Consider the following 11743-nt stretch of genomic DNA (forward strand, 5'->3'; position numbering starts at 1 on the left):
TATATATACGTTTAAATGTTTAAATGTTTATTTAAGTTAAAGTAAGTTTTATAGCGGAGTGTATCGTTAAACATAGTGTAACTAATTAAATTTGTAATTTAATTAGAAAAATTATATATGTCAACAATTGTTTGGTGTAGAAGTATTTAATAATAGTAAATGATGTATTTAATTTGAATAATTCAAAGATTATTAGCTTATTTTGTTCACATTGTGGATAGAAACTATACTCATTTTCAATAGTCAATACCCCCAACAAAGTCTCTCTCTCATTTTCAATCTTTTCTTGCTTTTCAATTTGGGGAGGAGAAAGCCTTCCATGGATAAGCAACTTCTTGAAGTTCATCCCAAGGAACTAAAGTTTATTTGTAAGTACTCTTTCATCCCCACAAAATATTCATCAATACTTTCTTTCTAAACCAATAATATTTTGCTCAAAATTATTTTTGCTTTCTATCTTCCATCGTCTAGCAAAAGCTAAATGATGTTTTCTATATTGATCGAATCTTTCATTTATATTTTACTTTTTCGAGAGTAAGATTCGAGTAGGTGTCATATAGGTATGGTCTTGTCAACGTAACCTAGTTAACCTAGTTGAGAATTGAGATAACTTGACGTACCTATCCATTCCATCGATCGATCTTGTTAAAGAAAAATATAGTAGCTAATTAGGTCGTTTTTATTTATAATGTTTGTAATTATGTTTAGAGGATTATATGGACTATATGAAACATTGAGATAATCCTTGACTTTTGTATGCCCCATGAGCTAGCTTGGTATATTTGACAATCATGCTGCCGTCATGAACATCTTTAGCTTTCACCTAGACGACCCACAACGTGGAATATGTACATTGTTAGGAACGACGAAACTCTATATATATTTGAAAAATAAGTGAGACGATCAATAATATCATCCAGCTATATCTAAAATAATTAAGTGAGAGAATAGCTAAAGAAACAGAAAGAACGATAAATAACACATAAGACTTTGTTAACCTAGTTCGACAAATATCACCTACGTTTGAGGAGCTTTCTCCACTCAGATAAAAAATATCAGTAAGATTCAAATGAGTAATCAACAACATTCTTAAGTTATAATGATAATCATAACGGCAATTATATTGATAATGGTTTCAAATAAGAGTCAACGTGACATTGATGTGAAATAAACAATTATCGTTTTGACATCTAAAAATGTCGAGCATTACACTTTTCTTAGCTTTTGACTTATTTTGTCGGGTCTAAATTTAACCCTAATGATATTTATTTCATTCTTTGAGAACAATTACGTTGTTGACAACAAATTTTAGTTACAACAAAATAGTTAACCCTAAAAAAAACAATTAACAACCACGATAGTTTATCATATAACAAAAAGTTTGTTTTGTGTACATCAAACAAAATTTAACTATAAGAACACACACCATCAACCATTGTAAATTCATCATCAACCATTGTAAATTCATCACACACACTAAGAATTATTTCTACAATTCCACTAAAACAATGGCTAAAGTTGGACTTATTTCTTGTGTACTCGTTGTCTTTCTGGTCTTTTATTCAGGTTTGTTTAACCTTTCTGCTTTAATTGAGTTTCATATCGTAATGATTTTCTTACCATCGTTTCAGTTTGTGACATTTTCCTGTAAATATCTTTTGACAAAAGAACTAATCGAGACGATATTGATAAATTCATTTTCTGATCCAAAGAAATTAAATTTACTAAAAACTTTGGGTGGGTGCACGGGGAATACGAATTCCCTACACCTTATACAAGTGCGCAAGAATACCACCATTGGGATTTACTTACTTCCATCAAATGAACTGTGGGACTTATTTATTCAAATATATGGATATACTTTTTTATTTGATTCTATTAAAATTGTGGTACTATATATTATACTATGATGATCACAGGAAATTTAAATGCAAATGCTGCTGTGTGCTGCAACAATAATCCAAGTTTAGGGAGCTGTAAGCCTGGAGTAGATGACAGTCCACAAGCTAATGGAAAGTGTTGGAGGTTATGCACTTCTGGATGTACAAAGGGAGGATTTTGCAAGCGAGTTGGGAGAAATGGCCGCCATGTCTGCCATTGTTACTGTTGATTAACTTCACCAATATACAATTACCCCTCTTATATAATATGCAAATTTCCATGCATTTCTCTTTCAACAATGTTGTGTTGATCAGTTCTAAAAAATATGTATCTAATATGAAAGAAACGTAACATTATTTGTGTCAATATATACTAATATCAGCAACAACTTTGAATGAAATAATACAAGAAGCTGCACACAGTATACAAGAATAATTTATTCTTAGGTTGCAACTCTTCTAAAATAGCTTAACCTTTTGAATTGATTGGTGATGATCTAAAGATGGTATCTTGTATGAATTTTGAAATTACTTTGAGATATGCATAATATTACCATTTATATATACAAATTGAAATGGAATAAAATTAATAATATCATAATAAAACAACAATTACCAGCTTAATAATATATAATACATGGAATTATTAAGTCAAATCTAATTCAAAATTTTCACTTACTCTGATAATTTATACAATAAAAATGGAAATGATATATAAGTCTAACCTAATATATGATACTTCCCATTTAAATTTTGTAATTATATGTTTAATGCATGCAAGCATTTAAAGAAAAATGTTCTAGAATAGATCTATTCTAATTTACTAACAAAAATTGTAAAGGAGAGAAAAAAAAAATTATGAAATTGCAAAGAAATTCTTCTTTTTCTTCGTCTTTTTATTTTTTTTTTGTTGGAAATCCATGCATGATTTACATATGAAACGTTTTACTTTTCTTTTTCAACAAAAATGGAAATGACTCAAATAACTCAAAACAAAAGAAACGAGAGAAAATTTTACAACTAGAATGATTTCAAATTAAATTTTATTTTTATTTGTGGCGTCAATATACACCTTGAACCATACAAGATTGTATATTAATTTAGATCATGAACTAATAATAATATTGATTTAAAACTAAACTTTGGATTGTATCAATTTAAACATCAAACTTATAGTTGTATCCATTCAAACCCTAAACTTTTACAAACATATTAATTTAAACCTTCAACTTTTAAAAGGGTATCCAAATAAAACACAATATAGATTGTTTAAATTGATAAAACCATGGAAGTTTAGTATGTAAATTTAAATTATAAGAGTTTGAGATTTAAAATTGGATACAACTCTCAATATTTAGAGTTTAACTTCATATAATTATTAGTTTATATTCTATATATAAAAGTTTGAAATGTAAATTGATATAAAATGTTTGGAGAGACCATCACTTTGTTTACACATTATATTAATTTCTTTGTGTTTGTAAGAATGAAAGCAACATTAATCATTTTTTTAATACAAAACAACATTAATCATTGTTGTTTTGTTTGTTAAATTAATCTTTTCTAAAACATATAATTTTAATACTACACTTTAATTAGCTAATTAATCTAAGTTAGATAGTTACTAAGCAATAATTAATTCAACATAACTTCCAAAGATATATAATAAATAATGTCAAAGTTTTGTTTAATACAATTAATTACTATAGGTTAGTACAATAACTATGAATATGGAGAATCAAATCTTTTATTTTTAGAAGTGAAGATCGTATCAATTACTGATGAACTAAACTCACTTTAATCTTATATATACTTTTAAATGTTTATCTAATTTAGGTAAGTTTTAACCTTTAAATGTTTAAATGTTTATCTAAGTTAGTAAGTTTTAGAGTTGAGTGAATTGTTAAACATAATGTAACTAAATAAAATTTGTAATTTAATTAGAAAATTTAGATATGTCAACAATTGTTTGGTGCAGAAGTATTTAATAATATAATGAATGATGTATTTAATTTGAATAGTTCAAAGATAATTAGCTTATTTTATTCACATTGTGGATAGAAACTATACTCATTTTCAATAGTCAATACCCCCAACAAAGTCTCTCTCTAATTTTCATATTTTTCTTGTTTTCAATTTGGGGAACTAAGGAGAAAGCCTTCCATGGATAAGCAACTTCTTGAAGTTCATCCCAAGGAATTAAAGTTTATTTGTAAGTACTCTTTCATCCACACAAAACATTCATCAATACTTTCTTTCTAAAGCAATAATATTGCTCAAAATTATTTTTCCTTTCTATCTTCCATCTAGCAAGCTAAATGATGTTTTTCTTCATCGGATCTTTTATTTATCTTTTACTTCTTTTGAGAGTAAGATTCGAGTAGGTGTCACGTACGTCTGGTTTTGTCAATCTAGTTGAGGTAACTTGATGCATCTATCGATCCCATTGATCGATCTTTAGTATTATGTTAAAGAAAAGTATAGTAGCCAGCTAGGTCGTTTTTCTTTATATGATGTTTGTAATTAGGTTTAGAACATTAGATTGACTATACGAAGAAGTGAGAGATTTATATATTACAGTTTTTTTTTTATTATTATCAGAATGATGATTTAGTAAAATGTTTTATTGTTGTTCATATTATATATAAAACATATTAAGATATTGAGTTATGTTTGAATTTAATATTTAAAATTTAGGTTTGATTGATAAATAATTAGTTCATCTACTTGAGAATTTTAATTAGTTTTTCTTTCAATTAAAATTGGTCAAGGGCTAAACTAATAATATAAAAAGAACAAATAGTGATGAATTTGACTATTTATTAGTGATTTCTGAAGTTAATTTGAAAGAAAAAAAACAAATGAAAAAAAGCATTCAACTTGTGGATTTGGAATGAAATGGATAGTGAGGGATAGGAACAGAGAGAAGTACTCATTTCTGACCTCGTGAGCATTTTTAGCTTTCACCGAAACTACTCACAGCACGAATATACGTACAAACATCCACCGGTTAGGGACGACAAAACTCCATATATATTCATAATGGTATGATATTGTTCACTTCGAATGTACACCTCCTCATGACTTTGCTTTTGATTTCACCTCACACTACAAGAAATAAAACCTTTCTCGACGCAGCTCCACTCGATAAATACACGAAAAACGACGAAAAAAGTAACCCCGACGTCGAAGTAGGAAAACTTTTCCTAACGCACATCACGTCGATGACGGAAAAACCTTCACCGACGCACAACGGCACGTTGTAAAACAAATATATCTCATATCATTAGAGATATATAGTTGTCCTCTCATAATCATATATTTTTGAAATTTTGATCGTTTTCCCAACCCTTTGGATATATGGGTATACTTCTGCTTCTGTTTCTGTATGAGTTGTGTTATTTGTAGTTATTTAATATCATGATGTGATGAAAAATATACAATATATCTCAACGTTCATAACAATACAAAATTTTATATTTGCTTTAATTTTTTCTCCTCCAGTTGAAGTACGAAAACAAAGTTCATGCTCAATTCAACTAACCAATAATGAACTCCACTATGTTGCTTTTAAGGTATGAATATTAATTAAGATAAAACCTATGTCATTATCTTTTTTAATTATTTCTAATTCTTTTAATCAATTTAATTTACACTATCTATCAATTTAAACGTTGAACTTTTGTAAGTATATCAATTTAACATCGTATATGTTTATCATGTTTTTTTTTCTCGAATTAACTCTGTACAAGGCTTTTAATTTTTAAAAATCAAAACCTTGATATTTTTTTCAAGAAAATAATTGAAATGACTAATGACATATATTATATGGTCATAAGAATAATATCAAATATGTGAGTATCGTTTTCAGGTCAAAACCACAAATGCTCAGAAATATTGTGTACGACCAAATAAAGGTGTCATCAACCCGTTATCAAATTGCGAAGTTACATGTATGAACTCTCTTCACATTACATTTTCTTTTTGTTTATGAAAATTGTTTGAAACGACAATACTGTCGAAAATTTTATAAATATAGCAAAAGACTACTAATCTGAATCTATCGAGACACAAATAGTAGTCGATCAATATAAGGTAAAAATTTACCTTATTTATAAATATTTTAGTCTATTTTACTATATTTAAAATTTGCTCGATCTTTTAAATAAATATTTGATGTAAGCTTTTGAGATGATGTTTAAATGAAATTAATTAATGTTAATGTGTGTATAGTTACTATGCAAGCACAGAAAATGGCTCCACCTGATATGAAATGCAAAGACAAGTTCTTAATCCAAAGCACAATAGTTCCCTTTGAGGCAAATCTTCATGAAGATTTGACTTCCACTTATAACTTGGTAAATTGGCTTTGGCAATCACTTTGTTGTATTTTACATTTTTTTTTGTGAATTTCAATTATCTATTATTGCTGATCTATATGTTCTGTTTAAGGATATAAAACTTATTTTCTATGAATGCTATGACAGTTGATAGTTTGAATATATTGTTATCAATTAGTGCTCAATCGTTTGAGAAACGTTCTCATAAATAGTTACCAAACATGTTCGTGTTTTTAGTTTCTAGAAAATTAGCAACGGAAAAGAAAACGTTAACAAATGAGTTATTATTGGGATCTAACCTTCACAATAACTTTTTTCTTTCTTGTTGTGTCTTTTATCAGTTTGAGAAAAATGGTAGCAAGAACATAGAAGAGAGGAGATTGGGTACAATCCTTGTTAAGGCCGAATCTACTTCTCCAACTATTGAAACATTGAGGGTTGAAGTTTCAAACCAAAGTAAAGATACGGAAATAGAAGAGTTGAAGTTAAAGATCACTGAACTTGATCGAAAACTCCACGAGGTTAGTCTTTCATATACAACTTTAAAATCTTATTCTTGATGTGGTTTTGATAAAATCTCATAAACAACTCACCATTGTGACTATAACAGAGCATTCATGGCACTAAGTTAATCGTTATAGTATATGAGTTAATGGGTTATAGGGTGCAATGGTGCAAAGACCATTTTAGTTTAGGTTATAACAATTTGTGTTCGGAGTGAGAACTAATACTTTTGTTTGAATGATCAATAAGAAATAGTAAACTAAATATGTACTTTTAACAAAGAATAAAGAGAGTGAAAAAATAACAATACAATATAGAAAAATGGGGTTTTGAAATAGTATTTATTAAAGTGAATGGTAAGTTATTTGATTCATAGTCGTACACACGTCACTGTTATAATTGATGCTGCAATTGCAAACAACCCCTAAATTCTAATTATAAACTACTTGAACTACATTCTAATTATATAGATTATCGAAAGCCTTATTTGTTATTGGCTTAATTATTCAAAGTATTTTTATCTCAGGCTGAAATTTCCATTTCAAAGCTAGAAGAGGATAAAGCTAGAATTCGAAAGTTCAAATCCCAACAAAAGAATTGCATGGTTTCATGTTCAATTCTTTGAAACAACCACATCTTAATGCAAGTTTATGATGATCATGAGGCATAGTTTTAATTTAAATTGTTGAAGATAAATTTCAAAATTGGTACATAAATACTTCATTGGTTGGTGTAAATGTCTTGAACATTTTGAATGGTAAATAATATCCTTTGAAATTTCCTAGTTATCGTTGTTAACTAAACGGTGAAGTGATTTGTTTACAGTACTACAAGAAATTGTTGATCTTCCAATGTCATTTTTAAACAGAAGAAAACAAGTCGTTCGGGAGATAAATTTAGTATTGATTTTTTTTACCTTTTCTCGTGGATCCTCTACTCTAAATTTAAAATAAATAAAAAATCATAAAATGATCGGATTTAAATGGAAATATAATTGTCGATAATACTCTCATAAGACCTACACCATCCTTTGTTCTCTCCAACGAATTATGTCTATTACTAAGTCCGTAATTAAGTATCCATATTTATTTGCTCTAATTAGTTGTCATGTACATATTCACAAGTAAAAAGGATTTGAAAACGTTTTTAAAAAAGTTTTCAAATTTTTCTAAAAATTTAAATGCTTTTAAAGCTTGTTTGTTAAATTAATCTTTCTAAAACATATAATTTTAATACTACACTTTAGCTAATTAATCTAAGCTAGATATTTAATTACTATGCAATTAATTCAAACTAACATATACTAAACATAAAATAATAAAAGGTTGAACTAAAATCACTTTAACTTTTATATATATACATATATATATTATTATTATTTGTAAGTTACTATAATCAAAACATGAGAACCTATAAGTTTTAATTATTAAATATAACATAACTAATTAAAATTGTAATTTAATTAAGATTTTTTAAAAAAATAAAAAAAATTAACAAACGATTTATACTGAAACAAAACTATCGAAAGACAAAATTTATTATGGTTGATTTAAATCTTCTATTTTGATTATTTCTCTTTAATGAAAAAAAAGAAATGGTCAACAATTATTTTGGTGTAGAAGTATTCATTAATAATTAATAAATGATGTATTTAATTTGAATAATTCAAATATTAGCTTATTTCATATATTCACATTGTGGATAGAAACTACACTCTCCTTTCAATAGTCAATATGCCCAACAAAGTCTCTCTCTAATTTTCATATATCTTTTCTTGTTTTTCAATCTGGGGAGGAGAAAGCCTTCATGGATAACCAACTTCTTCAAGTTCATCCCAAGGAATTAAAGTTCATTTGTAAGTACTCTTTCATCCACACACAAAACATTCATCAATACTTTCTTTTCTAAAGAGTAATATTGCTCAGAATTATTTTTGCTCTTTTCCTCTTGTTTTCTATCTTCCCTTAATAATGTTTTTCTGATAACATCTTTCATTTATCTTTTCCTTCTTTCAGAGTTAAGATTCGAATACGTTTTACATTACGTATGGTATAGTCGTGCCAAGTTGCCAACCTAATTGAGATGACTTGATGTACCTACAAATTAATCTCATTGATCTTTAGTATATATTATGTTAAAGAAAATAGTAGTTACGTTGTTTTTTTTTATAATGTGTTTGTAATTAATTAGGTTTAGAGAGGTTTATATTGACTATGAAATATGAGATAATCCTTGATCTTTGTATGCTCCATGAGCTTTGATATATTTGACAATCTTTACAAAAGTATATGGGTTACATATATATATATATACAGTCTCTTTTCTTTTTTATTTATTATAAATGATGATTTAGTAATAATAATGTTTTGTTGTTGTTCATATTTATATAAATATATTATGTTTACATATCAGATATGTGTTGTTCTTCTACTATTAATTAAGATATTGAATTATGTTTGAATTTAATGTTTAAAATTTAGGTTTGATTGATAATTAATTAGTTTTTCTTTAAACTAAAATTGATCATGGGCTAAACTAATCATATTAAAAAAAAGAGAGAGAAGAAAAGAAACAAATAGTGATGAATGGATTTGAAGTTAATTGGAAAAAGAAAAACAAATGAGAAAGAGCATTCAACTTGGGGATGAGGAATGAAATGGATAGTGAGGGATAGGAACAGAGAGAAGTACTCATCTCTGACCTCATGCTGCCTCATGAACATATCTTTAGCTTTCATCTAGACGACCCACAAATGATCAATATATAACAGAATCAAGATAAGCTAAGCCCACAACAGGCAACAATTCCAAGCAGCTAAGAATTAATATGACAGGATGCATGCCTAGACCACACACCTGACACCCTCACAACATGAAATATGTACAAACATCAGCTTGTTATACGGTGACGAAACTCCGTATGTATTCATAATGGTATGATATGATATTGTTCACTTTAATTAGACGTACAACCTCATGACTTTGCTTTTGATTTCACCCTAAAAGATATTATATCATTAGAGATAGTTGTCTCTCTTGTAAATTCATAATCATTCTTGAAACTTTAATTGTATTCCCCAACGCTTTGAGTATATGGGTATACTTCTACTTTTTCTTCCGTATGAGTTGAGTTATTTATAGCTACTTTTTAACTCGAGAACTAGTACGACGTAATGAAAAATATACATATATCTCAACATTAACCTTGTTCATAACAGTAATAATTTTATATTTGCTTTAAATTTTCCTCCTCCAGTTGAAGTACAGAAACAAAGCTCATGCTCAATTCAACTAATGAATAATAAACTCGACTATGTTGCTTTTAAGGTATGAATGTTAATTCATATCAAACCTTTCTCCTAATTATCTCTTTTAATTTTTTTTTGTTTTTGTTTTAAACATTAAACTTCTATTCGTAAGTGTATCGATTTGACATTGTACGTTCATCATTTTCTGTTCGAATAAACATTATACAAAACTTCTAATTTTATCAATCAAAACCCTATTGATGTTTTTTTTAGAAATTAATTGAAAAGACTAACGAAATATTATATGGTCATATATAAGAATTATATCGAATAATGCATATTGTTTTCAGGTCAAAACCACAAATGTTCAGAAATATTATGTACGACCGAATTTGGGTATCATCAACCCGTTATCAAATTGCGAAGTTACAAGTATGAACTCTCTCTATATTACTTTTTTTTTTATTTACGAAAAATTGTTTCAAATGACGTAACTACTAAAAATACTTATTAATATAACATGATGTTTAAATGAAATTAATTTATGTTAATTGTGTATATAAAGTCACTATGCAAGCACAGCAAATGGCTCCACCTGATATGAAATGCAAAGACAAGTTCTTAATCCAAAGCACAATAGTTCCCATTGAGACAAATCTTCATGAAGATTATGTAACTTCCACTTATAACTTGGTAAATGGTCTTTGTCAATAACTTTGTTGTATTAATTTACATTTTTTGTGAATTTGCATGTTCATAACTCATATCTATCTGTTCTGTATGAGCATACCTTAGGCTAGTTTAAGAGTATAAAACTTAGGGAACGTTATCAAATGAACTTTTATTGGAATTGGTTAGATTTTTTCAAGGGGCCATGATCGTATACCTATGATCATAAATTAAATTATCAAACTAATTGTGCATTCCTTCATAGGTAGTGTAAGTAACATTAATTAGTTGGGGCAGCTTTTCACAATACCATTTTTCTTTCTTGTACTGTCTTCTTCACAGTTTGAGAAAAATGGTAGCAAGAACAATATAGAAGAAAGGAGATTGAGTACAATTCTAGTTAAGGACGAATCTTCTTCCCCAACTATTGAAACATTGAATGTTGGAGTCTCAAACCAAAGTAAAGATAAGGAAATAGAAGAGTTGAAGTTAAAAATCACTCAACTTGATCAAAAACTCCACGAGGTTAGTCTTTCATACAACTCATAAATAGCTCACCATTGTGACTATAACGGAACGTTCGTGGCACTAATTTAATCGTTAACAGTATATAAGTTAATGAGTTATAGGGTGCACAGTGCAAAGACTATTTTAGTCTAGATTATTACAGTTCGAATCAGTGTTATAGTCTTATTTGTTATTGTCTTAATTTTTTAAAGTACTTTTGTCTCAGGCTGAAATTTCCATTTCAAAGCTAGAAGAGGAGAGAGCTAGAATTCAAAAGGTGAAATTCCAACAAAAGAATTGCTTGGTTTCATGTTCAATTCTTTAAAACAACCACGTCTTAATGCAAGTTTATGACTATGAGGCATAGTTTTAATTTAAATTGTTAGAAGATAAATTTCAAAATGGGTACATAAACTTCATTGGTTGTTGTAAATGTCTTGAACATTTTGAATGGTAGATAATATCCTTTGAAATTTAATTTCCTAGTTAAGGGAATGCTTATACTATAAAAAATTACGGATCTTCAAGGCGTCGCGAGATAGACCTAGTAGTATTTTTCTTGACCTTTTCTCTTGGATCCCCTTCTCTAAATTTAT

At 28.0% G+C, this 11743-nt stretch overlaps 2 protein-coding genes and 1 long non-coding RNA gene across 3 annotated transcripts; all 3 read left to right on the plus strand.

Moving 5' to 3' along the window:
- Positions 1-235: 235 nt before the first annotated feature.
- On the plus strand, positions 236-2326 carry LOC116401716. The gene is made up of 2 exons (XR_004214047.1): positions 236-368; positions 1920-2326. It is a non-coding gene; the product is annotated as an uncharacterized LOC116401716 (long non-coding RNA).
- Positions 2327-3968: 1642 nt separating this feature from the next.
- Positions 3969-7512, plus strand: LOC101213492 (vesicle-associated protein 1-3-like). The gene is made up of 6 exons (XM_031880165.1): positions 3969-4092; positions 5385-5455; positions 5752-5833; positions 6114-6238; positions 6562-6741; positions 7251-7512. The coding sequence occupies exons 1-6, from the start codon at positions 4044-4046 to the stop codon at positions 7347-7349; spliced, it is 606 nt and encodes a 201-aa protein (XP_031736025.1). The 5' UTR covers positions 3969-4043; the 3' UTR covers positions 7350-7512.
- A 923-nt stretch (positions 7513-8435) lies between these two features.
- On the plus strand, positions 8436-11674 carry LOC116401733 (vesicle-associated protein 2-1-like). The gene is made up of 6 exons (XM_031880205.1): positions 8436-8579; positions 9980-10050; positions 10322-10403; positions 10537-10664; positions 10983-11165; positions 11374-11674. Exons 1-6 carry the CDS (start codon positions 8531-8533, stop codon positions 11470-11472), a joined length of 612 nt encoding a protein of 203 aa, XP_031736065.1. The 5' UTR covers positions 8436-8530; the 3' UTR covers positions 11473-11674.
- The last annotated feature ends 69 nt before the right edge of the window (positions 11675-11743 follow it).

The sequence above is a fragment of the Cucumis sativus genome, chromosome 1 (assembly GCF_000004075.3).
Source record: "Cucumis sativus cultivar 9930 chromosome 1, Cucumber_9930_V3, whole genome shotgun sequence".
Taxonomy (NCBI): Eukaryota; Viridiplantae; Streptophyta; class Magnoliopsida; order Cucurbitales; family Cucurbitaceae; genus Cucumis; species Cucumis sativus.